The sequence below is a fragment of the Apis dorsata genome, unplaced genomic scaffold, assembly GCF_000469605.1.
Source record: "Apis dorsata unplaced genomic scaffold, Apis dorsata 1.3 scaffold_117, whole genome shotgun sequence".
In the NCBI taxonomy this organism is placed as follows: domain Eukaryota; kingdom Metazoa; phylum Arthropoda; class Insecta; order Hymenoptera; family Apidae; genus Apis; species Apis dorsata.
Genome location: NW_006263411.1, coordinates 37,261 through 63,967, shown reverse-complemented (window position 1 = coordinate 63,967; position 26,707 = coordinate 37,261). Strand labels below are relative to the sequence as shown.

The window sequence follows — 26,707 nt, the reverse complement described above, 5'->3', positions numbered from 1 at the left end:
AAAAAAAAAAAAAAATTTTTACTGAATGAAACATATATAAATGAAAAATTAGATATTTCTTTGATCAAAATCTATGACTCTTGGAATTACCATTATATCATCCACCCTAAAGGCATAATACGCAAAAATGAAATAATTCCATTACGCGAACATTCGTGCGTATAATGGTATGCGAAATATTTCGCAAATTATATTTTACGTTCAATTTACGCCAAACCGGAATAAACTGTTGCACGGTGAGAGGAAACAAGCACAGTTTGCGGAAAGATCACCTGTAATATTAACGCGTTTAATTGCTTTAGAAAGCGAATCGTTAATGTTGCATGAATTATAGCAATTCACGTTGTCATGCGCTGAATTAATCTTGCGTTATATACGATGGATAATATGACGATTGGATGCGAATTAGATGTGTGTAGTTACCGAGAGATTTAATCGATTCGATATTCGAATATTGGTGAATAAGAGAGCTTATTAACGCTTAAGTGTGGTATGGTTGATCAATGACTTTTACAAAATATTCTGACAAAGAATTCTGATAGTTGCGATAATATAACGAAAAATATAGAAAATAATCGAGGTACCACTTTTTTTTTACAATATATGCTAGTGTACGTTTTAAGGAATAAAATATGGATTAAAGAAATTAGAAAAAATTATGAAAGATTATCTGTTAAGGAAATTATCATTTTGTATCATTGTTATTAATGGACTGTTATTATTTTCAGGAATATTAATAAGAAATGTAAAAAATATTAGAAATGCTATCTAAATGGAAATCTAAAGAGGTAGTTTCTCGAGTCCAATTATTCTCGAGAAAATTTTTTTTTAAAAACAATTTTACAATACTTGAATTTTTTCGAAAATGAACGACTTCTTCATTTTTCGTTTTTTTCTTATCCACGCCTAATCATGAAGTTATGTTATAAAATATGCGTGCTTTCGCAAAAATCTAATCCTTGTGATATAAAACACATGCAGTAAAATATATTCGTTGCATATCTTCCACGTAACTATGGATTTTTGCATTTATAGCAACTTCATTCCGGGTTAGATAGACTATTATATTTCATTCTTTTTTATTTACCTTCCTTTTTCGTGATAAGAAAAGAATAACGGTTTGCTTGCATGATCATCGTTATACAGTAAATCGTTTTTTTTTTTATTCCATGTACGATGCTTTTCATATAGATATAGCGAAGAAATTTAAATATTAAGATTAAAGAAACGAATAACTTTTTGAAACGTTTCACAAAAGAGATGATGGCTATAATTTTTTTAATCTATGAATAACGAGAAATAAATGAAAAATAGATAAACAATTATCGTTTCTGTAATTGAATTCTTTTTTCATCTGCAGCTGATTGACAAATAAAACGTGAAAAAATGATTATTGTATACTCTACAATTCTTTTTTCATTCGCAGTTAATTAACAATTAAAAAAGAAAAATGTCTGCAATGATTGAGAAAATTGATCGTATTTATATTTTAAACGAAATTATTTTTATAGAGAAAAATCATGTTATATGAAGTATTTTTTATTGAAATAAATATTAGAAAATAATCTCGAAAATCAAAAAAATATTATTTTTATTTAATAATAAATTTAGTTTGTTTAATAAAAATAAAAATAATTTGATATACGATCAATTATTCGAATCATTGTAATTATTGTTTTAAAAATTTAATTTTATTTCAATCGATAATTTATTTGAAGATTAAAAATGAAGAAGTAATTATTGTTTTAACAACTTAACTTAAATATTATAATGTTTCATAAATTCGTAATTAAATAAATTTTTAAAGATTAATCAAATTCATTCATCGAATATTTACACGTAATACATAATTTACACACGACATCGTGGCAATAATTTCAATTCAATCAAATTAATTTGTTTTAATAAAAACAAGCACAATACGAACGTTAGTCTATATTGAGAAAGCAATTAAACGATCACGTTCCACGTCTTGTTTGCCTCGAAATGATATTAATTTCCAGTTAATAAGACAAAATACGATTACGTTCGCTCGCATGCATTAAATTAAATTTGAAGCTCGTTAACGTCGACGTGAAAAACAAAAAGATGATCTTTTACGTACGATTTTACATAGATTTTTTAAACATCTTTCAGATCATTGTGAGTAATGTAGATTAAGCGGCAATTTAATCCCGTTTCTCCCTTTAAACCCAGTCAATTCCATTTTTAATTACCAACGTTGCGAAGTACGTCGTTTTAACGCAAAAACATTTTCATTTCAACGAAGGAAAAATGGAAAGAAGGGAAAAAGTTAAATGAAGGGTGAAATTACAACTGGTACGGATAGAGAGCAAACGAGAGAGTTTTGTCGACGCGAAATGTTTGAAAATTATTAATCGTGTAATTCGACGACTCGGTTTTATTAATTACACTTTGCTAATTAAAAACGCGACAATGATGATAAACGATGGTGACATAATTTTGATTGAAGTACGTATCGTTCCAAATTTATTTAGAACAACTGATTGAAAAGAATTTGGAGAGAAGGATAGAATAATAGCTATCAAATATTGTGTTTGATAGAAAAATGTTTGTTTTCCATATCTTTTGCTTTGTAAAGCATGAATAATTTTGAAATAAATAAAATGAAGTCTCAAATATCATTATTATTAAATAATAAATAAATAACACGGATTAAAAAATTAGAAAGATAATTTTAAATAAATTCTATGAAATTAATCAACCTCGCAGAATATAAAATCTCTTTCATCCAAGTTTTTCATCTAAATAATCTTTCACTTCATCATCATCATCATCGTTCAAACTTTGTATAAATCATTCCTCGTTTAAAAGATCTAAAAAATAAAAAAAAAAAAAAAGAAATTCTACGTATAACGTTAAAGACGAAAAATACTTACCAAAATGGAATCAAAAGAAGCTCAACGCGTATACACCTATAATACTCATCTATTCCTACACGCGAATCACTCAAACACTTGCTCCCTCATTCAAACCGCCCTCCTAATTATTCCAATCAACATAGCTCGCTCGACAGCATCCCAATTTGTTGCCCCATTTCTCCTATCCATTCACGCGGAAAACGTTACCTGAAACGTCTACATATCTGCTCGATATTCATTAATCCGAAAAGCCCGCGATCCAAGGGAAAAACAACGTTGTAAGGGAGCATACTCTCGCTAGGGGATTCAGCGGTTTCCAGGAAGAATCAGTCGAGCGTTCACTCGGAGGGGGATTCATCGAATAATCTAATTCGTGGGCCAACGATCCCTAGATTATACACCATTGCGGCGAACCCTATCCCGGAAACGCATTTAATTAAACCGTCTGAGATTTCGTCCAGACTAAGCAAGAAGAAGAAACGTTCCTTCTTTGCGTGCAGATTTTCATGGAATGGTTGCTCCAAACTTAGAGGAGATGTACCATGTTCAAGGAAATGAGACAAACGATATTTCCTTTTAATGTTGTTTCGTATCTTTAGAGCCACTGTACGTGTAACACACTTTTCTCATACTTGTTAATCTGTTTGATGGTGTTATGTAATGTAAACTATAACGTTATTTCTAATCTGCACTGTACTGGCACGTTAGTTAGTTAGTCTTTTGTCAAATGCGACAAGTAATTTTATATTTTTATATTATCCACAATTTTGTCGTAATACGATCACGATTATTGAATTAATATAAATTAATATTGTCAGGTATAAAGCATCTATGCATCAAGTGGAAATATCTGGCAAAACATGCGTGGTCAGAGTTGAGCTGAAAAATTAATTAAAATTTTGAATAAAATCATTTTAAATATATATTGTATTTATAATAATTGGATAATATTTATTTTATCATTTTAATTGCGATTATCCTTTGAATAATAAATTATCCAAAAGAATTCCAATTAAAAAACTTTATTTTTAACTTTAATCGTTAAAATTCTATAGTTCTGTTCGTGCACGATCGATCAAATGCATTCTATTATTCCTCCCGTTGAACACAGACTATAGTTTTCATTCTTCCATTGGTAAGTCGAGACAATCGAATGCCGCGCTTTAAGAGTCATTTTAATGAAAGGGCGTACCGCATTCCCGCGCATCTTAGAATCTAACTTTCGTTGGATGATCGTGTTAATGGCCACCGCCACCGGAAGCTTTTTAAGCGACACGCTCGACGCGAAAACACGTAATGACGCATTAAGTCGGGAGAAAATGCGGGGTGAATGGGCTCACGGCTATTCCAGTAATAGGTTTTCAGTCAGGAACACGCGAAACCTTCTTCCACTTCTAGAGGAGAGGTCTGACGTCGACCCACATCTCGAATCGTCGTTTCGGAATTTTTCCTTGGCGGGGTGAGTTCCTTCGTTCAATTTAAAGGATTTCGTTTTGCTATGGTGTGGAAATAGAAGGGGGAGGTGAAGGAAGGGTTAATTAAAAGGGGAATGGAAAAAGAGGAAGGGAAGGTTTTTGAATGTTTTGGAAATGAGTTCGAGGAAATGGAGTTTCTTCGATTTAAAGGATGATTTAAAGCGATAATGTATCGAGTTTCTCAAAATTGTGAGTAACATCGATGAAATTTAAATATGAAGACGGTAAAATGAATACGAATTATTATCTACGATAAATGATCAAATGTCAAATACAGGGATTTCCTGTTTTAATTAAAAATAGTTTTTAAAGAATATTTTCGTATTATTACATATCAACCGTTTTCATATGAATAACATATAAAAAGGATGCTTTCTTATTATTTCAAGATGATTTTTCATGCGATATCCATCTTGATTAATTAAATATGTATAAATTATTTATAAACCTTTAAATCTACTCTACTTACTAATAATAAAAATTAATCGATACTATCGATAATAAGTTTAAAAAAAAAAGAATTATCAATCGATTTCATAGAAATACCTAAAAGAAACAGAATGTCATTTGAAAGAAGATTAATACATCATTATACGTACCCTCAACAGTCCCTTAAACCCAGGAAAATTAATCGTTGTCCGTTTTATCGACCAGGATAAGATCCACCCCCATTGATTAATAGAAGGGTTTAACGATCATTACCGATCATTGGCGAGTTTAGATTTCACGGATCAATTTCATGCACAGGCCATTAATTAATCACCTTTGACAATGATGCGCAACACGCAGCTAGCTTGCTTCTTCGATACCGGGTGTCTCGCGAAGAACGTGATCTCATGCACACCCGGGGTTAGATTAGCCTCCAGCCTGGTCCCCCAGGAGGGTTTCGATCGAACGTACCGGAACCAATCGAGATCTGTCGAGGGTTGATCGAACGTCACGAAAGCCTCGTCTCTCCCTGGTGGCAGTTCCGCGACCACGTCTTTAGGGCACTCTAAACGAGGCTTGCTGTATCCTGCAACGAAAGGTAAGAGATAGAAATCGTTAATAAAATGATACTATAGTTGAGAGAAGACGTCAAGATATAAATCAATCGTGAATTTCAGTTACGTGTAATAGCGAATCGATTAAATTATTCTTAATATTTTTGAATTATTTTCAGAATTTATATTCGAGATGGATGGAATTTTGGAAAATCGATTCAAGTTATAAACTATTTATGTTGACGTTAGAAGAAGTAAGATATAATAAATAGAATGGGATAGTGATAGAGATAGATTGTACAACAAATGGAGAAATAAATATATGTGTACTTACATGATATTAAAATAATATTATTTAATGAGTTTCACTTTTAATTTTAATTATTTAATACATATATCTCGTCCTGATAATATTCTTATAAAATAAAATTTAAAGTAAATAAAATTAAGTCTTTATTATAAATTCGTTATTTTACATGTATTTCTTTTATTTCTTCTTAAAATGAAGTACAAATTTTTGTACTTTAAATCAACAAATTTCCCGTGTTTAATTAGAATCAGAATGGTGGAAAGACGTAGACTGCGATAATGCTATGCAAACACTAAATATATATGGAGACTCAAATGTTTGATCATATCAATATGTTTAATTATTCAAGCTGATAATATAGTATTGTTAATTATTAAGCTAACTTTGCGTTTCACGTGAAAAAATAGATTAGAAAGTCTAATTTTAGAAATATTCCTAAATTTTAACAACTGTCATTTTAAATAAAATTTGCTGCACAAATCAATTTTTGTTAATTTCACGTATAAATTATAATTCCAAATTTAAAATAAAAAAATAAAATAAAACAAATTTTGTTACTTACTGACACACTCGCCGTGTTTTGGGCCGTCCCACGAACCATCCGATCTACAAGTCAATTCGTATTCTCCGTGAAGTTGATACCCATGGGGACACTTCAAGAAACATTTGGTACCTGGTCGATTGGCCACTCTTCGTCTACCTCTCCATGGCTTTGGAGTAGCTAAACGTGAACACATTAAATATCCTCGACCCTCCGGATTCAATGGTGGGCAGGATACATTATTTATATCTGGAAAAGAAAAATCGAAGTCTGTCCTAAGGCTGTGTTATTAGAAAACGAACATTTTTTTAAAACGTGAGCTTATATATCTTTAACCCTCCTTCGTCTTCTAAGACAAATCGACCTAAATCACGAGAAATAAGAAAAGATATTACTCTATACCTGAAATATATTGTCTTTTTAAGTGAATTTCACGAATCATATTTTCTATAAAATATAAAAAATAACCGAGAAAATAATGTAATTAAATGCCACATTCTTTTCAGTTGAAGATTTAATTTATAATTTAATTGAACTAGATTTAAAGAAAGTAAAATGTTTATAATCTTTCTTATTTTTATTATATTATTATAATATTTTTCTTTAATCTCTACAAAATAAATTATAAAATGTAAAACGACATTCATGTAATGTAAACCAGAAATTCTTCAAGTTATATTATTTCTATATAGAAAGGAATCATTTGTTGAAAATAAAAAAAGAGAAAAACCTATAAACACCACATCTCTCGAATATTCATCAAACATTCGACTCCTATTCCATTCTTGTAACACCGATCATCGATACGAACTTGCGAATCTCTTTAATCCATTTACAATTAGCCAGACTTTCCCTGCCACGAATTTACCCCGAAATCAAGGTAATTTCTGTCATCATCATTTCTGTTAATATCCAGTCTAGCAAGGACGTAACCGAGATGTCGATCTCGCGACATCGCCCAAGCGTTGCACTCCGTGCCTGCTCCTATTATTCCCCATGACTACTACCCTAATATACGAATTATGGATGTTAATAACGATCGTGGTGGGGGTAGACACATGTCGGTGTTACATTTGCAAGAATCAGATCCGTGACGGTTCTGCACAGGGGAAGCTAGTATTGTCTCAATTGTTTCAATGGAAAACTGGATTTTCGAGTGTAAAACAGATCCACTTGACAATGGAAAATCTTGCGGATCCGCAATATCTGCAATACCTCGGTTTCAATCGCCAATTCCGATATCGATTAACTCATTAAGGAGCAATCTCGTGTTCGCACAACATTTGCAATTTTCCCCTTGGTTGATTTACATTATTGAATTCCGGATGTTGTGAAGAGGATTCCAAGAATTTATTTTCGTCTTTATTTTTTTTTCTATTTAAATTTAGAATTATTAAATGAATGTTCTTTATTTAATTAAACTTTAATCTAAATTTTGGTATCAATTTTCAAGATTCTGAGAGAAGTGACTACATCATTCCTCTTATCAAATTTGTGTTCTCAAGTCAGTAATCAAATCATCAAAAACGGGCTTCCTATTCCTCTAATCTTTGTATGGATCAAACAGTTATATATTACACATTCTACATTTCGAATAGCAGAATTGTCATAATATATGAAATAGAAATAAATTTAACGCGTATCAATATGTGGTTATTAAATCTAAACGTATAAGTAATGGTTAATTCTGGTATTTGGAATCTGCTTTCGGACTAAGAACTAAGTCAACGTTAATGCTTTTAGACCGCTTCATAGATGACGAGTAAAGCCCTCGTTAGCAACAGAAGGATTAAGAGAGTGCAACGTCGATTTGCTTGGTATCTGTATATCTAAGCCCTATAACGTGCACTCTAAACAAATAATCCTACGATATGAATCATTCCAGTGAAAGTTAATTTGATTTTTAAATGCGAGCAAATTAAAAAAATTGTTGAAGATATAGTTGTTCAAAAAATTATCAGTAAAGAAAACTATGATAATTAATAAATATTTATTAGTCTATTAAAGGATAAATTAGAATTTTACAATATTTATAGAAGATTTAATAATCACAATTTAATTCTAATATAAATTCGACACTTCGTTTTTATTTTAAATATTGATTTACACAACCACGATGCATCGTAGTTGTTATAAAATTTCTTCATCTTCCCATCCATTTATACGATATGCAAAATCTAAAGAGGAAACAACACCGGTTAATTCGAAATACATTTCTATCCTTATGAAATTGAAATTTCAACTTTCTCCGTATTATTCCGATTTCGTTTTCCAACTTGTTCAAATTTTTGTTCCACGAGTTTACTTTCTCGTTTTCATAAACTTACCAAACAATAAGAAAGACACAAGAAGTTCCAACGTGAAATTTGCATTGGATAAAGGTGCACGCTAATATTTTACAAGTTTCTCCGAGAATATGAAATCAAGTGACCCAGATTGTGATTGTTTGCACAGTTATTCCGTCTCGCCACGATGGTTTACATTTCCCGACGAACCGATAATTGTCGAATTTCATTCTATTATCGATCAAAATTACGTTTGAAAAATCGAGTACAATGCTAGAGAAAAATATAACGAGAAGTTTATTCTTTGTCCTTTATGAAGAATTAAAAAATTTGATGGATTTGGAAGAAGAATCGAGACTCAAAATAATTTTTTAAACGGAAACTATTTTGATTTAATTTGAAAAACTAACTTTAGCTTCTCCGAAATATCAATTCAAAGAAATATCGATGACAGGCAATAATCTTGTCTTCTATCGTCTCCATAAGATATTATATTACAACTCAATGCAAAGATCATTTTGTACATTTAAATTAGAAGTGAAATTAGATAAACTTAAGCCTTTAATAATAAACCACTGCATTCGTACAGAATCACAAATGAGACTTCGATTTTTCGATATAAAAAGTGCAAGAAGAAACTTAAAATTTTGTCATTAAAACACACTCGAGAGATGGAGAAAATCATACCATTGAATCTCCTTTTTGTTTCATCCCGATATCTTTATCGGTTGCTGAGATATAAAGACTTAAAGTATCCATAGCGCGACGTGCAGAGATTATGAATGGGTCTGCAACTCGGTGACCTATATTTTTTCTTGGAAATACGTACTACATTCTTCCAAGAATCGTGTACTACGTTTTTCCAGGAATCGAGTCTGTCATTGGTCTGGAATTTGGAATAGGTCAGCGAGAAGAAGTGCGAGCAAGAGATCCGAGTAAGGCGACGAGGACGCAGATAGTAAAATAACCAAAAATTATTCTTTCCTTTACACGACGATATCTTAAGAACCGAAAGTCGTATCAGGACGAATGAAAATGCGTTTTAAAAAGCAAAGTTTCGCGTCTCGAATGATCTTTCATTTATTAATTAGAAATGAATATCTCCCGAGTTATAACGCTTTGAAGTTTCTTTAATTTTAATAAGGTTTAATCGAGCTTTAAGATAAATTACTGTTTACTTCTGGAAAAATATGTTTTTGTATAAAAATTAATGTAGCTATAACTTTAAAAAATTTATATAAAGTCAATTCAAATCTACTTCAACATGAAACTAATAAAATAAATAGAAAAAAGAAGATAAAAATTAAAATCAGAAAATTTCAGTAGCAGAAATATTCGATAAATCAAGAACTAATCGTTTAGAAATTTCTCAGAGCGAAAACGTTCTAAATCATCTTGAAAAAAATTATCGACAGCGATGTACGATATGTGATACATAAGTGGTTCAATGAAGTGAGAGGGGAAAAAATAGACACGTTAACTTCGTCATGCAGACAAGAAATAATGTGAAATGAAACATAGAAACATTTCTTTTTGTAACAAAAATTGATTTATAGCGATGTTTGAAATCAAAAGAATTTGATTATATTTTTGATGCTCAAATAATTTTAAAAATTAATTTTAAAATTATTATTTTCATTGATTTTATCACATAGATTTCCATATTATTTCCAGAAATTTTTACTCGATAATTTTATGGTAATTTTCATTTTCAACAAATAATATTTCATACTATGTAAAGGTAATTCCGATAATGAACGAAAAAAATTCGGAATTAAGATTAAAAAATATTTAAATTTCACAAAATTTCTCATTCATTAATTTACATTACAGCGTTTCGTATTAATTTTGAAATAAGAATAAATTTATAATGGAAGAAAATATAATACATATAAAAAAAAATAAGATGTAAAAAGTCAACAAAAGTATAAGTTTTAAAATATATGCTAAGAAAAAAAGAAACTTCAAAACTCTTAAAAATTTAATTTTACAGAAACTATCTTTTCTATAAGTAGTATCTACTAAAATCTGGAAGATCAAAAACACTATTAAAAGATAAACACGCAATTCAGATTTCCTCATTCCATCCTAGTGAGAAAGTGCCTCGAGGCATGAATTAATCCGACTGCAAGAAACGCGGGTGAATTTGTAGTTGTCCCGCGGATAAAAGGGAAGTATTACTCAGCCGTGTAAGTATTAATCGCAAAAACGTTTCTCGTCACGTGTGTGTCCATGATAGCATTATTACATAGCCGAGAAATTTTCCCCCGCCTCTTGGTGGAACATATTGCGTTTCCCAGACGCGCGAATGATGTATGATCCTCGAGGATGGGACGAGTAGTCGAATGAAAAGGAGTTCCGAAACTTCTCTCCGAAGAAAAGGGAACATTTCGAGGGACGACAAGTACAGGATGTATCAAAATTGTTGGGCGATTTGATACGAGACGATAATGGATGGCGAAGAAAACGTTTCTTGTTCGATAAATGGTTAACTCTTTTCTTAGTGAATGAAGGTTCAAAGATGAAGATGAATTTTCTTGAATTTTTTTCGTTGAAGAATTTTGAAAAATTTTTCCGTTTTAATTCGAATGTTTTTTCTTTTTTTAAATATGATAGGCTTTTAATCACTTGGAAAAAATTTCTTTGTTGATTTGTAAATGTTTCAGAATTATTTCTGAATCAAATAAATTTATCGTATAATCGATTCCTAATCCCGACGATGAAATTTTTGATAACAATTTTAACAAGCTATTTAATGTATCAATAAGAACATGAAAGTATAATCAAAATGCTCATTAATCCTTTTCTTCATAATATTAAATCATAAACGAATTATGAATATATCATCGTTATACATTAGATATATATTCGAGTATTTATTGTGAAATAAAACCATAAATATTCAAAAATAAATCTGGCAATACTTTCTTTCAAAAATTTTTTTTAAAAATAAGAAAAAATTAATATCAAATCTTAGTCAGATACTTTAATAATCTCTTCCCTTATTTAATCAATATTTGCTAGAAAAAAAACCAATTTATGTATATTAAAAACTTTCCATCAATCTAAAATTATGAAACATTCTTTACAAAATGAGAAACTCACCCACGCAAGACTTGCCATCCGACGATAGAGCTTTCTCGTCACCGTCACAGGCGCAGAAGAAACTCCCATCCGTATTTTCGCAGACTTCTGTGCACCCACCGTTGTCAACCGTACACTCATTGATATCTGCACAAAAAATACGCAGAATTAATATCACATATGGCGCATGATAAACAATCACAGGACATTGTTACATTTAAACGCTCAGGATTTACGCGAACGGAATATTTCACTTTTCCCTTTCCACCATCGTAATTTATAAAATTTTTAAAACCGACCGTGACGTGCCGAGTTTACAAATGATTTTGTAATGAAAAGAGGACTAGTAGCATATAAACTAGAATTTTACAAGATGAGTGGAGCAAAAGTTGCAAAATATTCGAGGAAAAAAATTATATGAAAATCATTTGTTGTTGCATGATATTAATCATCGATTTAATGGAATGTGCGCTTCTTAAATTGATTTTTAATGATATTATTCTAAGTACATAACAAGAATTTATTTTTAATAGAGGAACGTATCTCTTTTTTTAAATGACAACATTAACAATTACAACTTAACAACATTTGAATTTGTATAATACATTATGCAAAACATTATTTACCTACATTTTCTCTAACAATAAATTCTCTAACAATAAATATAAATTCGAAATTGATCAATGACATAGAATGTAAAGAAAAAGATGTATCCGAATTTCTAAAAACACACTTTCTAAAAATTAATTCTACCAATTTAACGTTAACAAACGATCGAAATAACGATCCAATCATCGTGTTTAAATTTCGATACGTATTAAATGCGTGTACAATGAACAATTTCGAATTGATCGCGAAAATAGAGACGTGGCGGACCACCGTATCACCATTATTCTCGCGTGGTTAACGGGAGCGTTCCCTTTCGCCACGATATAACCAGCTGTTATCGATCAGCGCAAAGTTCAAGTTCCTCGACGCGGATGTTACACGATGCTATGATAACGCGCCCTGACCTTTCACCCCTCCCCTCGCCTCCCTACATTTGAAAACGACGGAAGACCCTCCCCTCCCCTTTCATTCGCATACAATACACGTTCGTCTGCGTTCTTTCGTTGGCCAGCCACCGACCCGGTCAATTGTCCACCCGATGGCGTTAAATTGACCGAAATAGGCGTACAAGGGTCGGCCGGATTGCGATTGCTTCGAGCGCTTTCAATGACCGCCAAGAGTGCTCGACTTCCGCCGCTTTCACGACACCGTGGCTCGCGATACGACGACGACGACGACGACGAGGACGCGGGCGATAATGACGCAGGTCGACAAAATGGTCGAAACGTGTCCCCTCAGCGCGCGAATCGATACAATGCCCGCTTGATTTTTCGTCGCCGGGGGGATTTCCTTTGTGAATGGCTGGCTACGCGAGCATTCTTGCCCCGACGTCTCTTGAACGTGGAGGGAATGTAAGGGGTGGATTTATTTTGGATTTATTTTGTTGGAAAGGGGAAGTAGTAGGGAACTCGAAGATTTAGAATCGCTGGCGTGGTGGAACAATTTTGGAATTTTTATCCGGGGAGGATTTTTCAATGTGATACGTTGAATGATAAATGTGCGGGGAGATTGTAGGGGGAGAGATTGATATAGAGAGGAATTAGAAATAAATGATTTGAATAAATCGATGATTGAAGTTGGATAATATTCGTTGATGTATTTGTTATAATTAAATATTTGAGTTTCGATTGAGTTTTGAAAAGAGATGATAATGGAAATGTAGTGTTAAGGATAAGGGTAAAATTAGATAAAGGGATTCTCGTGATTTTTGTAATGAGGAGAATACAGAGATATTTTTAAGAAAGAAAGAATAAACAGATAAAAATTTATACCTTTGGGTATAAATTAAAATAAATAATTATTTTTGTTTAAAAGAATTATTCTCAATTCATTCGTTTTTTTTCGGAGGAAAATGAAGAAATAAGCAAGTGTATCAAAATGCAAATTTCAAGTGGTAAACCATAATCTTCATCCATAAAAAGATTCTAAAAGATAAGAAACAAAGCAAGTTTACAAGTCAACGATTTGTTGAACTTTTCGCGTTATGTATTATTCATTGTTTCGAAGCAAATCTGAGAACTCTCAGTCGAGTTAGACAGCTTTTTATGCTACTTCATAAGCCTCGTGTGCACATATGGTTGACATCGATCCAACAGTTATAGTATAGCAGATGCCTGAAGAAAATCTATTATAAAGCTGCAACTACTATTACATAATTCCATTGATCATACTATTTAAAAATCTGGAACAGTTATGTAAATATTTCACTCTACATTTGATTTCTATATATTGTCAATTATCTATTTCTACGATTTCTCTTAGAGATTTTTGGTTATTTTATGGAAATTACGAAAAAATATTTGAAAAATTCATAAGTTCTTTGTAATTCATTTTATTTTAAAAATTTCATTATTAATGACATTAAAGTTACTTGTATTATATTTTCAATTTTTTTTAAATTTTGAAACTCTCTTTGATTATTCACACTAATACATTCTAAGCGTAGAAATATTATAATAAGCACTATCAAGCTTGTAAATCTTCGAGCTCTCTGATTTGGCACACGTGGTTTCGACATTGACGACAAACAACCATTTATCACTGGAAACTATCATATAACGACTAATCTAAATTTAAAGCGGAATGTGTCATATACACGATGATACCGATGTATAAAAATAACAATTTTTAAATAGATCAGTGTCTGAAATTGTTTCATAAATATATAAACGCAACATTTTATTCTTGAAATACCTTTTGTCTTCTACTTTGTAAAACTACTTTGTATTTCTTTTTTCTCTGACTGGAATCTCTCCTTCTTTTTATTTTTGCTAATTATATTAATTGGCAAGATATTATATAAACTGTTAATAAAAGAAATATACACAACAATAACGAGATATTTATTATAAACTTATTAAAATAATCTCCAACAATAAAACAAATGATATTCGTATAATGTATTATGTTTAAATTATTTCATTATTGAGAAAATAAATTTTAATTATAATTTAAAAATGATAAATAATAAAATAATTTTCATTTCTAAAAAAGTAAATTACTGAAATTTTCTCTATTTTTCTTTTATAATAACATTTTTTACTCTAATATCTCAGTTTATTAAATAATTCTGCAATACATTTGCACAAATATGCACTGTCTTGTTTGATTGCAGAATGCTGATTATATCATATTTATAAGTTGCTGCTTTAGCAAATATAAAATACGTTTGCTATTGCATAGTAAATATACAATTCATCGTGTTTATAAATGATAAATATTTTGGCTAGTTACCAAAATTAATTATAGATATATTTTGATACGTTCGATCAGTTCGATCGTACAATTCATTTTTGCAATTCAACACATTGGAAAATTTAATACATTTCTATAAGAAAATAAAAATTAATATTGTATATTCCAACACAAAAATAAATAATTATGTACAGAAACCCTGAAAATATTTGCATATACATTGTTGTTCTTCGCGTTCATTGTTACAATTTAAAATGAGAGACAAAAAAGATACACACACACACGTAAGAAAAAACAAACTCTTGTGAAAAGTGCACAAAGTTAACCGGTAATGAGATACTTACAAAAACGAACACTATGCTCCACAAAAGTGAAAAGGGTACTTTGCAGAGAAATTTTTACGGAACGCTACTTGTTGTAACAATTTTCTAAACTTATAACGACTTCCGGTGAAACTTGGCTAGGATACGTCAAGTCCAGATGGACGATAACGGAAATCGGGAGAAGGGAAAAAGAAGATGGGAGAAAATACGATAACAATGGAAATCCCGAGGAGATAGTTAATGAATTTCCCGATGTTCGGAGTATTTAGCCAAGGCGTAATGAAAATACGAAAACAATAAAGCAAAATAACTGTTTTCTTCGCGTCGGTTGAAACGAGGCCGTCGTAAAAACTTTGCAAGATCGAGAAAAGTTAAGACGAGCTTGTTACAAGTTCACCGGATGAAATATGAATAATATACTCGAAGAAACTTTTCCAAAATTACGAGCTTACAATCAACGATTTGTGTGGTATGATTTGTATCCCTTTTTTCAATAGCAATTTTTTCCATAATATAATAAAACGGAATAATTTTAAAATGAACAATTTGAGAGATAATCATATTGTTTTAAATAAAAAAGATTTTTGGAATATTAAACGTACCTTTTTTTAACTTTTCGTTAACAATGAACGAAAATTAATAATTAATATTTCTAATAATATAATGAAATTATAATAAAACTTAAGGTATACTCATTAAATTATTCTTAATTGAATCTTTTTCGAAATTAAATTTGCGAAAGGTCATGTTTGTTCATGAATTTCCTCCGTCGTGTTAATTATGTCCACTTGAAATTACTACCGGTCTTAACAATTATGTAATTATAATATTTACAATGGTTATAGTCTCTCGCTAAGTCACCAGACACTTGTTAATTTTAGACATAAGCTTATTAATAATTGTAACATTAATTTGTAAATTGTTTTATTAATGTCTTACTCATTTAAGTTTTTAAATATTTGTTTAATATCTTTTTCCTAACTGTTTCCTCTTCCATTTACTTGTAAATCGTTTATCAATTATGAAAAAATAACAGTGTTTTTAATATATTATAATAAATTATATTTTTCTTAGGAAAATTTCTTTTCTTAAAATTGTTTAATGGACTCTTTATAATTCTAATATATTTTTTATTTCGTATAACAATAAATTATTGCTCGATATTCAACAAGTTAAAATAGATTTTCACTTTAGATTATTATAACATGGTATTTCCTTATAATTGATAATATAATGTTACAATTATACAATTATATACACATATCTCGAAATGTATTGTTATAATTCCCACAATTCATAGAGTATATATATCATACAATCAATAAATTCCAAAATAGAATATTGTAAATTTTTAAAAAATTAATTAAATTGTATTTTAACAAATAGGAAAATCGATTCGCAAAATTATCTAAGGAAAAGAAGGAAATCCACAGTAGTGCAATCACTCGTTCGAACATTACAAGTGAAAAAGCAGACGTAATGCGAAACGAATTCGCAGTAAACTAGACAAAGAAGAAACATACGAAACTTCCGCTCTCTAGCGGAGGATCGAAAAAACGTTAACTTTCCTCAAGTAAAATCTCTTTGTTCCATCAAAGGCTACCAAAAAATGAACCAACTGTTCCCTGCGATAAGAAATCTCGCGATAAAACACTTCGAAACTAATTCAAAATTTCTTGCAATCGCATTTTTAAAACACTTTTGCGATATCCTCTGCCAGAAATTCTAGATCGAACGGAAAAAGAGACCTCCTTTCGCCTCGGTGCTCGTCATTCTTTTTCCTTACTTATTCGCGAAACAAGTTCTTCAAATTAATCTCTATCGATGGAAGTTCTTGGATAGTAATAAACCAAAATTGCTGCCAAAAGTCGAACGACTGAGTTTCTTATTGTTTAAGACTGTTAAAACTTTAAAACCCATAATTTTTCGATTTTCTACGAATGATAAAGTTTCGCTCGCATTATTTAAATGGATTAAATTGTAATTTTCATTATTTTCAAACGTCAAATCTTACTTTCATAAATTATATTTATTTTAATTCTCTTGAATGAATATTTTTGTGATATAAAATTTCTTTAATTTTTATTGTATTATCATACAATTATTTCTTGTTTTTAGAATTTATACAACACTATATACGTAATGCATAAATTCTAAAATATTTTTCTTAACATATTATTTCTAAAAAATTCTACAATTATTAGAGAAATTTCTTAATAATATTAATAAATTTAGAAACATGATCAAATATCATTATACACAGTTTCTCCAATAATATAAAAATCATGTATCATTTTTACCACAATAATTAAGGAAAAAATTAATCATAGCCAATTACATTTACAACTTCACCAATTGAAAAATCTCATTTCAAATTCCCGATTAAACTTCCCGATATATCGTTACCCCGAATTTTTTAATTTCCACGAGTCAATCCACCCGGAAACAACCCCTCCGCGCATTACATAACGAGCCGGGCATAATTCCATTAATTCATCCCGGTTCGCATTTATCTTCTTTTATATCCCCTAGGGGAAATTGGAGAGAGCTGTCACCTTGTAATCAGGAACATAGAGACGCCTTTAGAACCCTTAAATCATTCCACTTCTCTCGACGGCTGTTACCACCGAGCCACGAAAAGAACTCGTTCTCAATGGAAACTATAAAACGGCGACAAATTAGGAACGAGATTCGAAAGGAGAAAGAAAGAAGAAATTTTTGCGAAGCTTGCTTTTTTCTTTCTCGCTCTTGAGAAATGTCGAAAGTGTTCTTTTCGTATGAAATAGAAAAGATGAATTAGAAAAGAAGGAAAATGTTGTTATACATTTGGTTTCTTGATATTTTACTCGGTTCTTCGAGAAATACTTGACAAAATCTGGCTCGAATGATTGGAAGAGATACTTGAGAAAAGAAACGGAATTTCATCAAGCTTATAGATTTTTGGTCTATCTATTTATTATATGTTAGTTTTTGAAAGGATTTGTTTTAATAAATATAACATAAATTAGAAAAGGAGATTTGAAGAGAGAAAATCGAATTTCATTTCACTCTTATTTACTTCTCTCCAAATTTTCTGAAATATTGAAAGAATTCGTTTTGAATAGAAAATAGGGAGGAATTGAAAAAGGGTTCAAAGAAAGAAAATCGAATTTCTTTCATTCTAGATTCCTATGGAATATTGAAAGAATTCTTTTTTTTTTTCTTCGAATACAAAACAATGAATTAGGAAAGGAATCTGGAGGAGGAAAATAGAAGATGCTTGGTTCCTTGATTTTCTACGATTCTCGTGGAATATTGAAGAAAGAATTTACATTAAATAGAAAACAGAAACGATATGGAAAAAAGATTCGAAAAGAGTAAACTGAATTTTGAACTATTTGGCCTTCTAACATTTCTGCAGAGATATTGAAAAAATGAAATCGTTCGAGTTATCGAAAGAAAAATTTAATGTTAAAAATTCGTAAATAGTGTAATAAATATGTTCATGAAATGAGAAAACAGTAACAGTAGCAAGATAATCAAGTAACTTCGAAAAAAGAATTTCTTTTGCACTAAAATAATGACCAACTACGTTCAATTACCCAACAAAATAGATTTAAAAAAAGTAAATGATTTAACTATTCATATTCTTCTGATAACTACCATCATTACAAAACTTTTTCAAAAATAAAGATCAAGAAAACTAATCTTTTAGATCAATACTTTAATTGAAAGAGTAAAATTAAAAAATTTCCTTTAAAATTAGAAAACGATATCCAAACCTAAGATATAATATTTTTACATCGAAATATAATTTAATATAATTCGATAAATGAAAGATGATGATCCAAATCGTATATAACTACTATACTTTTACCAAATTAAATAAAATCAATTTAATAATATAATTTGTACGAATAAATGGAAAAAAATCTTTTCTGGAAATCGAACCAGCCACCAGTTTCCATTAAATCGGACAGTTTTCCAACAGTTGATGATCCAGAATCTCGACCCCGATATTACCATCGTAGAACCCACTAGCCTACCAAGTGGATCCATGTGCAGGTTAATTCGATTACGTACTGGGATCGTCTAGAACGGTATTATGGGGCACGACTAGGACCAGGCGGCGGAATCTCGTTAGGACGCTCATCTCCCTATGGAATTGTTATCGTACCACCCATCAGTTGCTTCCACTAAAATTTTCCACCGCGAAATGAACGACAAACACAATTATCCCGGTTACCGAAGAATATCGTCGTTACGAACCCGGCTTTCCTTGTTTCGAAAACACCATAGTGATACATAGATACGTAACAGATTCATAATTCCGAATTCTATTTTAACCATTGGCTGATTATGATTAAATCGTTCGAAACTCTCTACGAAACAAAGATTCTTTAATCTGTAAGTTTGTCCCTAAAGATTAAAGAGGAAGATTCAACAAGATACATTTTTAATTTTTACAAAAATTATACCGATCAATTATTCATTTATACCATTATTTTCCTACAATTTCATTCTCCAAACATTCGAAATAAATCGTATATAAATCGTAATAATAATGAAAAAATGTATCTCTTGATATATTTCATTAATCGTATACCACGAGAAAGATCTTCTTAACCGATTTGCATCGTCAAGATGGTGTCTAATTTGTTAATCGATCCCTATTCGAAATCAATCGTTCGGAAGGGAGATTCGAAATCGCAGGAATCGCGAAGCAACCGAGGTACAATGTATTACAGGGAGGAGTGGATGTTCGCAAAGTGAAAAGTGTCCGCCGCGGGGCTTAACCGGGGCAAATCCAACTTCCTGTTAAATCACCCGTACGGATTAAACCACTTACCGATACAAGTTCCATCGGGGGTGGCTTCGTAGCCCGGCAGGCACGTGATGGACAAGCTGTCCAGTATCGGTTGATCCTTCAACTCCATTGGCTCGGCGCATCGATAAGATCCTGGTGTGTTGATACAACCGTACCGACACATCTCCGTTTGCAAATCTGGTTGGGCGCACTCGTCCACGTCTGGAAAAGAGATGCATCGCATTTTATTTCTCCTCTCCTTTTTCCTTCTTATCGTTTCCGAACGATTTAATTCCGAAGATTTGATTTTCGATATCGTTATTCAGGATTTTGTGACCGTGCGAGGAATAATATTTCGTGATATTTCGTATCTAAATGGAATATGGAAAATGGATTTATCGGGGATCGCAATGGGATAGGGAAACATTTATTCATTTTTTAAATTTTTGAATTAATTAGTTGATGAAAAATATCGGGGAGCGCGTATATTTTTGCTAAAAGGATATAAAATAACGTGAGGATTTCTCATTCATGATTGCGAAACGTTTGAATTTTTGTTTTTTAGAATGATAATGATAACGAAAAGAAAATTTTTCGTCTTCTGAGTAAATAGAGTTTTACTCGATGCTGATATTTTTACTTCCAAACTATTGGAAACAATAATAAGAAATGTTTATTGATAAAACTTTTATTTAATAACAATTTATAATGAAAGAAAGAATTTTATTGCTATTGCTATCGCATTTTTAATTTAAAAAAAATTAAACAATCATAATTACATCAATTATGCATGGATATTAATTCTATATCTGTTTATGAATTTAAAAATAGAGATTGCAAAATTTTTAATATTTCAATAAATAGATGTAAGTAGATATTATTAAATATAGAACATCAATTACGTAGAATAAATGATTGATGGAATATTAATTCGAATGAATGGCTACGAAGGAAAGAAGCATTTTCAGAACGAATTATTAATTAATAGAAAGCATCCATTAGTGGCTCGTATATCGTTAACGATGGCGTACTCTTTAAAGATTCAAATCTTTGTGCATTGGCAAAAAAATACAATTAAAAAAAGAATGGAATGTCGCCGTGCATTATACATATATATTAGACACGGTTTCGATTTCTCTGATGAGGCTAATTAAAACATATTCTGCTTGGAACAGAATGATATTCTTTCAATTCGATTTTGCAAACGTTTGAAACCACGAATCTTTGAACCTACACATTGAAATACACAAAAAAACTAAAATCTACTTCATGATATGATTTAATTTATGTTATCGTTGTGCCAAAATTCTATCTCTTTTAAAGAAATGATATATGTTAAATCCATTTTTAAAATATACATTATTCTTTCATTATTTAAAATATACATTATTCTTTCATTATGAAATCCTTTATTTGAATAGGGTATTCATGGCAAAAAAAATTATAAACCATCACTGCAATTTTCAATATTAAATATAAGTATCTTAATATGCATCAACTAAACTCATATATCTCAATAGATCTTAACTGTAAAACCTCTTAAAAACTTTAATTAAATTCACTATATTACGCAATACTAAGTTCAAAATTATACTAAATCCTACAAAATCTCTCTTTCTCGAACCATCACTCAAAAAACGTCCAGAAGTAATCCAATATTTTCCACGATTTTTCTTTCACAGGGAAAAAACAGAGGAAGGTAAAGAAAGAACGGTAAGCAAATTCTATTACCTTGACAGGTTTTCCAGTCGTCCTCCAGGATGAAACCATCGGGACAGAGACAAAATACTCGTCCCATGGTGGAGAGACAGGTGTGGGAGCATCCCGCGTTGTTGACGCTACAGGGACCCGCTGTCTGACACGTGTGGTTGTCGGCTGACAGCACGGTGTCCTGTAGACTGTCGCAGGAACATTCATAGCCGCCTATGGTGTTCCGACACGTATCCTGACAAGGCCCGTGCCCGTTGTTCAACAGACACTCATTGATATCTATGAAATAATGAGAAGTAATTTTATATTTTTCTAACGATGAGTCGAGTTCGAATTCGAAAATAATAATAAATTCATTCTTGGTTAAGATTGTTGAGTTGGATAATTTAAAATAATGGAAAAAAAGTAATGCGAATACTCGTTATATTTATTTACATTTATTCTGGAGATGTTTAGTTAGTTTGATTAACTAAGTTAAATATATTGATTTTTTTTTTTTTTTAATAAGTGATTTTTATTATTGTTATTAGAAAAACGATTTTAAAATTGGATATCTTGGAATCTATTAAAGTAGTTTGGTGTATTAAAGCAATAATTTTTAGATGCTGGATGACATAAAATAGAGAAAATCAATAAAATTTTCTTCTATGTTATACCTCATATGAGATATAATATTAATATTTCCTTTAATGTTTCCGCTGTGATTTTCTCCACGTGAAATTTAATATTAATTTAGATCTTTTTCTACCAATACCAATACTACGTTTATAATACGATGTAATAATCTATCAAAAAAGATAATCTAATCTTTCACTTTCATAATTTTTTTAATCTTTTTTCGCCATTTCATCCATCATATAAATATATTTTTTTCGATATATAATTCCTCACATTACCTCTTCCATCAAATTCTTTTAATTTACCAGATAATCATAGCACAATATTCTTTAAAATATCGTATCCATCATCCTTCCATCCATATAATTACATAAATTTAAAAAATAAACTGAAATAAATGATAAATAATTCAAAATAAATTTATTCGATGGAAAAATGATAAATAATTAAGATAAAAAATAATATTAAAAACAAAATGAAATATTTTAGAATATTTAATTAACATTTCGAAGCAAATGAGAAACAATCGATTGAAATTCCACCAATAATCATCGATATTACGGTGTACAGGCTTTTTCGCGATTTACACTTGTTGCTTTTTCGAAGAGCGAAGGAGGGAGAGGGGGAGGGATAATAGGTTTATACCGTGTATATATATATATTCTGCAAATAACTCACCCTTGCATGTGAACCTGTCCTCGTCTAGTTTCATCCCCTTTGGGCACTCACAACGAAAGGATCCCGGGATGTTCACACATTTATGTTCGCAACCTCCCTTGTTATCCTTGCATTCGTTCACATCTGAATTTTAACGAGTACGTGTAATGCCTGGAATTTGGCTAATTTCACGCAGCGCTACGCTTTTGATCTCAATTTATCTCGCGATGATCCCTTCGTAATGTTTTAATACGTAATTTCTTAATACGTATAGTATCCTCTAATATTAATATAATAACCAACGAGACTATTTAATTATGATTTTAATACATCGAATAGTTAAATTCAAATTTTACAAAAGAACATATTATCTTTGATAAGATATCTCGATATAAATTGGAAACACGATATTTTATAAATTTATACTATTTTATTTTCGAAAAGAATGATTGGTTTGAAAAAAATTTTTATTCAAAAATAACGATCGTTTTTATGGACAATAAATTAAAAAAAAAAAATTTCATTTAAATTTTATACAAATTTGAAAAAATTGTATTCAAATTCCTTCTTAAAAAATTGATGAAAATTACGTTGTGTGGAATGACATCAGCGATATTCGAGAAGAGATAATGAGAAATCGTGGAATGGGGCAAACATTAATGAGAGATATGTAAATACAGAGAATCTCGTTTGTAAAAAAGAAAAAGGAAAAAAAATATACTTAATTACTCGAAAGTTCGACTCGTTTCATTTCTTGTCCCGCCAATTTATTCGGGTCAAATCTATCCTTTTAATTTTTTTTATTCCCTTCCTGGAATAGAGTGGAACTTTGTTTTACCAAAGTCGGTTAAACCAGACTTTTAACTAATTTGGATTACCTGTCTTTACGATTCGTCTAGATTAACGACATTCTCTCCCCTGGAAGCTAATTTTTCCAAGGACCGTTAATACGAATTTTCGCTTGATTTAAACCACTTTCTCATTCAACTTAGATTAATGAAGTTTTATTGAATTTGTGTTTCTTTATTCCACGGTTCTCCGATCCTACGATCCTTTAATCTCATTTGCATTCAATTATCACGAATATCCTGAATTATCTTTATTTAAACAAATTTCGACAAAAAAACTTTATTTGTGATTCTTTTCAATATCTTTAAATATAATTTTTTAATAATACGAAAGGGAATAAAATTTTAAATTATAAAATATTCCAATTTTCAAATTATTCGTAAACTATAAAAATATGTACGAGGATTTTCATTTTGAATTCATCTTTGAAATTTTTTGAAAAAAAATATTGTAACATTTATAATTCATTACATCTCTACTTTGTTTAATTCAAAATTTTCATCTAAAATAAATTTCTTTGTAAAATAATATATAGAGACTTTCCTCACTAACTCAATATTCAGAAACAACTTATGAATCTTTTCTAAAATTAAAATCTGTCTCACGATAAAACGTAAGGGATATTACGAGAGGATGGAAATGGAGGAACTGGTCTCAATTTCCGGCTTCCTTTTAATTTCGAAATGCACGAACGAAATGAAATTTTATAACTGTCCCCCAGTTTTATGAGAGATAAAACGACGATACGTTTCGCAGTGGGATAAGAAAGAGGGAAAGGATCTTTGAAACGAAATCGTTGATGTTTTAATACGGACAGGAAGAACTTGTCCCTCGCAGAACGGAGTCTGTCAATATTTCAACGAGTATCGATATTTCATCTTGAGAAATTTCTTTTTCATCGTCTTGACGTCTCGTCAACTGATGAGAACCGAGAAAAAACGATATCGTTTCTGCATTTTATATTTCTTCTATTCTATATATTTCTTATATTTATACTCGTGACGAATGATAATTTTATAATTTTATTAAATCTTGATGAATGATCGTGTAATCGTAAAAAAATTAAAAATTATAAAAACAAAATATAAGACAAAATAACATAACATATGAAATGTATTTAAATCGAAATAATATTTTCAATACTTCATCCATGTTTGTGCAATAACTTTTCATTTAAATTTCCTGCATTCATTTTAATATCTATCTAACAGAATAAAGGATTAACGTTTCGAAATAATTTATTACGTATCATGGTAATCTCTAATTTATATATATTTAGATATTTCATGCACGTTTGCTTTAATACGTGACAAAATGTTATCCAATTTATGAGAATATATCAAATCGGTATAATTTCCATTAAAACTGATTATTTAATAATATTGTATTATGAAAATTTCAAATATTCCCAAATATATTTGTTGAAAATTGGATCGATATCAAATTCGAATATTTCATCAAGTAATAGATATTGAGATGAAATTTCGAACAACACCTAAATTAATCCTTGTCAATTAAATTGTTGTTTTATTATTTGGATAATATTGCAAGCAAAGATGTATGAATTGTATGCAAACTTACCCATACATTTATCATTCTCCAACCGGAAACCTTTGTAACAGGAACACATCGGTCTGCCATCGATTTCTTTGCAAACGTGATCGCAGGAAGCGTCGATGCACGCACCTTCAAAATTCGCTTTGATCTTGCACTTTGGTAGTTGTCCCATCCATTGACGATTTCTGCATAACAATCTGTTTGTTGTGCTCACCATATAGAATCCTGGGGCACATTCGTAATCGGCTTCCAAATATTCGTGGCCTGGTATCGATGATCTTAGAGAAAATACCAATTGCAGACTTTTATAAATTTCGGAAGAAAATAAATAAAATTGATTCAGGAAGAATGTCGAATATCTTTTGACAATAAAAAGATATTTTCTTCCTATCATCGCCTAATGGGTTGGTTGTTATTTAATTTTACAAAAAAAAATATTATAATATATAGAAAGGACATAAAAGTTCGAAGCCAGAAAAAATGAGGAAAATGCTTTAACAATAAATAATTTCGTATGCATCGATTGGCCGTGGAAATTAATTCTCTGATTGATTACCGCTTCAACTTCAAAAGTTTACATAATTAATAGATATACAATAGCTGATCGATACTTTCCATATAATCTTCCAGGAAAGAGCTTTTGATACGTTACAAACTTCTAAGCTCATCAAATACAAAATATAATTAGCATAACATAAATTCTTGCATAACATATAACAAATTGCACAACTTGTTAAAGATATATTTTACGTTACAGTTACAATTTTATGATTAATTTTATTGTTACTTCATTCCAACAAATGTTTTACTTCTTTCGAATATTTAACCCGTAATAAACTAAGAGTAAAAATTTAATTAATAAATTCAAATATCTAGATTCCTCTTCTATCCTCTTCGATTTATCGCTTGATATTTTATCTAATATTACTATTCTCGACGAAACTATAAAATGTCAAACTATCAATGGACATAAATCCTTTTCGATCGCCACCATCATTTTCTAACGTCATTTTCTAACACACACGAAACTTTCCACGTCCCTTATTCAACGTTTGATTCAACATTTGCTCGAGAGCAAGATTTACTTGCCATTACAGCCATTTCCCTTACTTACCCGATCTTTTTATATTTTACAGGACCGTCAGGTAATTCCTGCACGTCGAAGCATTGAAAAGTTCGGCTGCTCGATCTGAAACTTTTCTGGTTTCTCTACAATCCTGGCTACGAACTTGTCCCGGTAATTCAGTTTTCTGACGAAAAGGGGAGGAAATTTCGATAAAGGGACACGTTGTGACGTGGAGACATGTGCTCGATTAAAGAACAGACGAGAGAAGAACGAGAAAA

At 30.6% G+C, this 26,707-nt stretch overlaps 1 protein-coding gene across 6 annotated transcripts in view; it reads right to left on the bottom strand.

The window, feature by feature from the left end:
* The window catches only part of LOC102681549, a 67,893-nt gene that overhangs the window by 5,550 nt on the left and 35,636 nt on the right, over positions 1-26,707 (bottom strand). For 3 of the 6 annotated variants that reach the window (XM_006612578.2, XM_031508993.1, XM_031508994.1), the window contains exons 6-12: positions 25,388-25,641; positions 22,979-23,101; positions 21,704-21,961; positions 20,015-20,194; positions 11,582-11,707; positions 6,213-6,440; positions 5,121-5,372 (exon numbers count right to left, since the gene is read on the bottom strand). In XM_006612578.2, the coding sequence (XP_006612641.1) occupies positions 5,121-5,372; positions 6,213-6,440; positions 11,582-11,707; positions 20,015-20,194; positions 21,704-21,961; positions 22,979-23,101; positions 25,388-25,641 (1,421 nt within the window). The remainder of the gene's footprint in view (positions 1-5,120; positions 5,373-6,212; positions 6,441-11,581; positions 11,708-20,014; positions 20,195-21,703; positions 21,962-22,978; positions 23,102-25,387; positions 25,642-26,707) is intronic. The other 3 variants (XR_421275.2, XR_004149979.1, XM_006612579.2) reach the window with 2 other exon arrangements.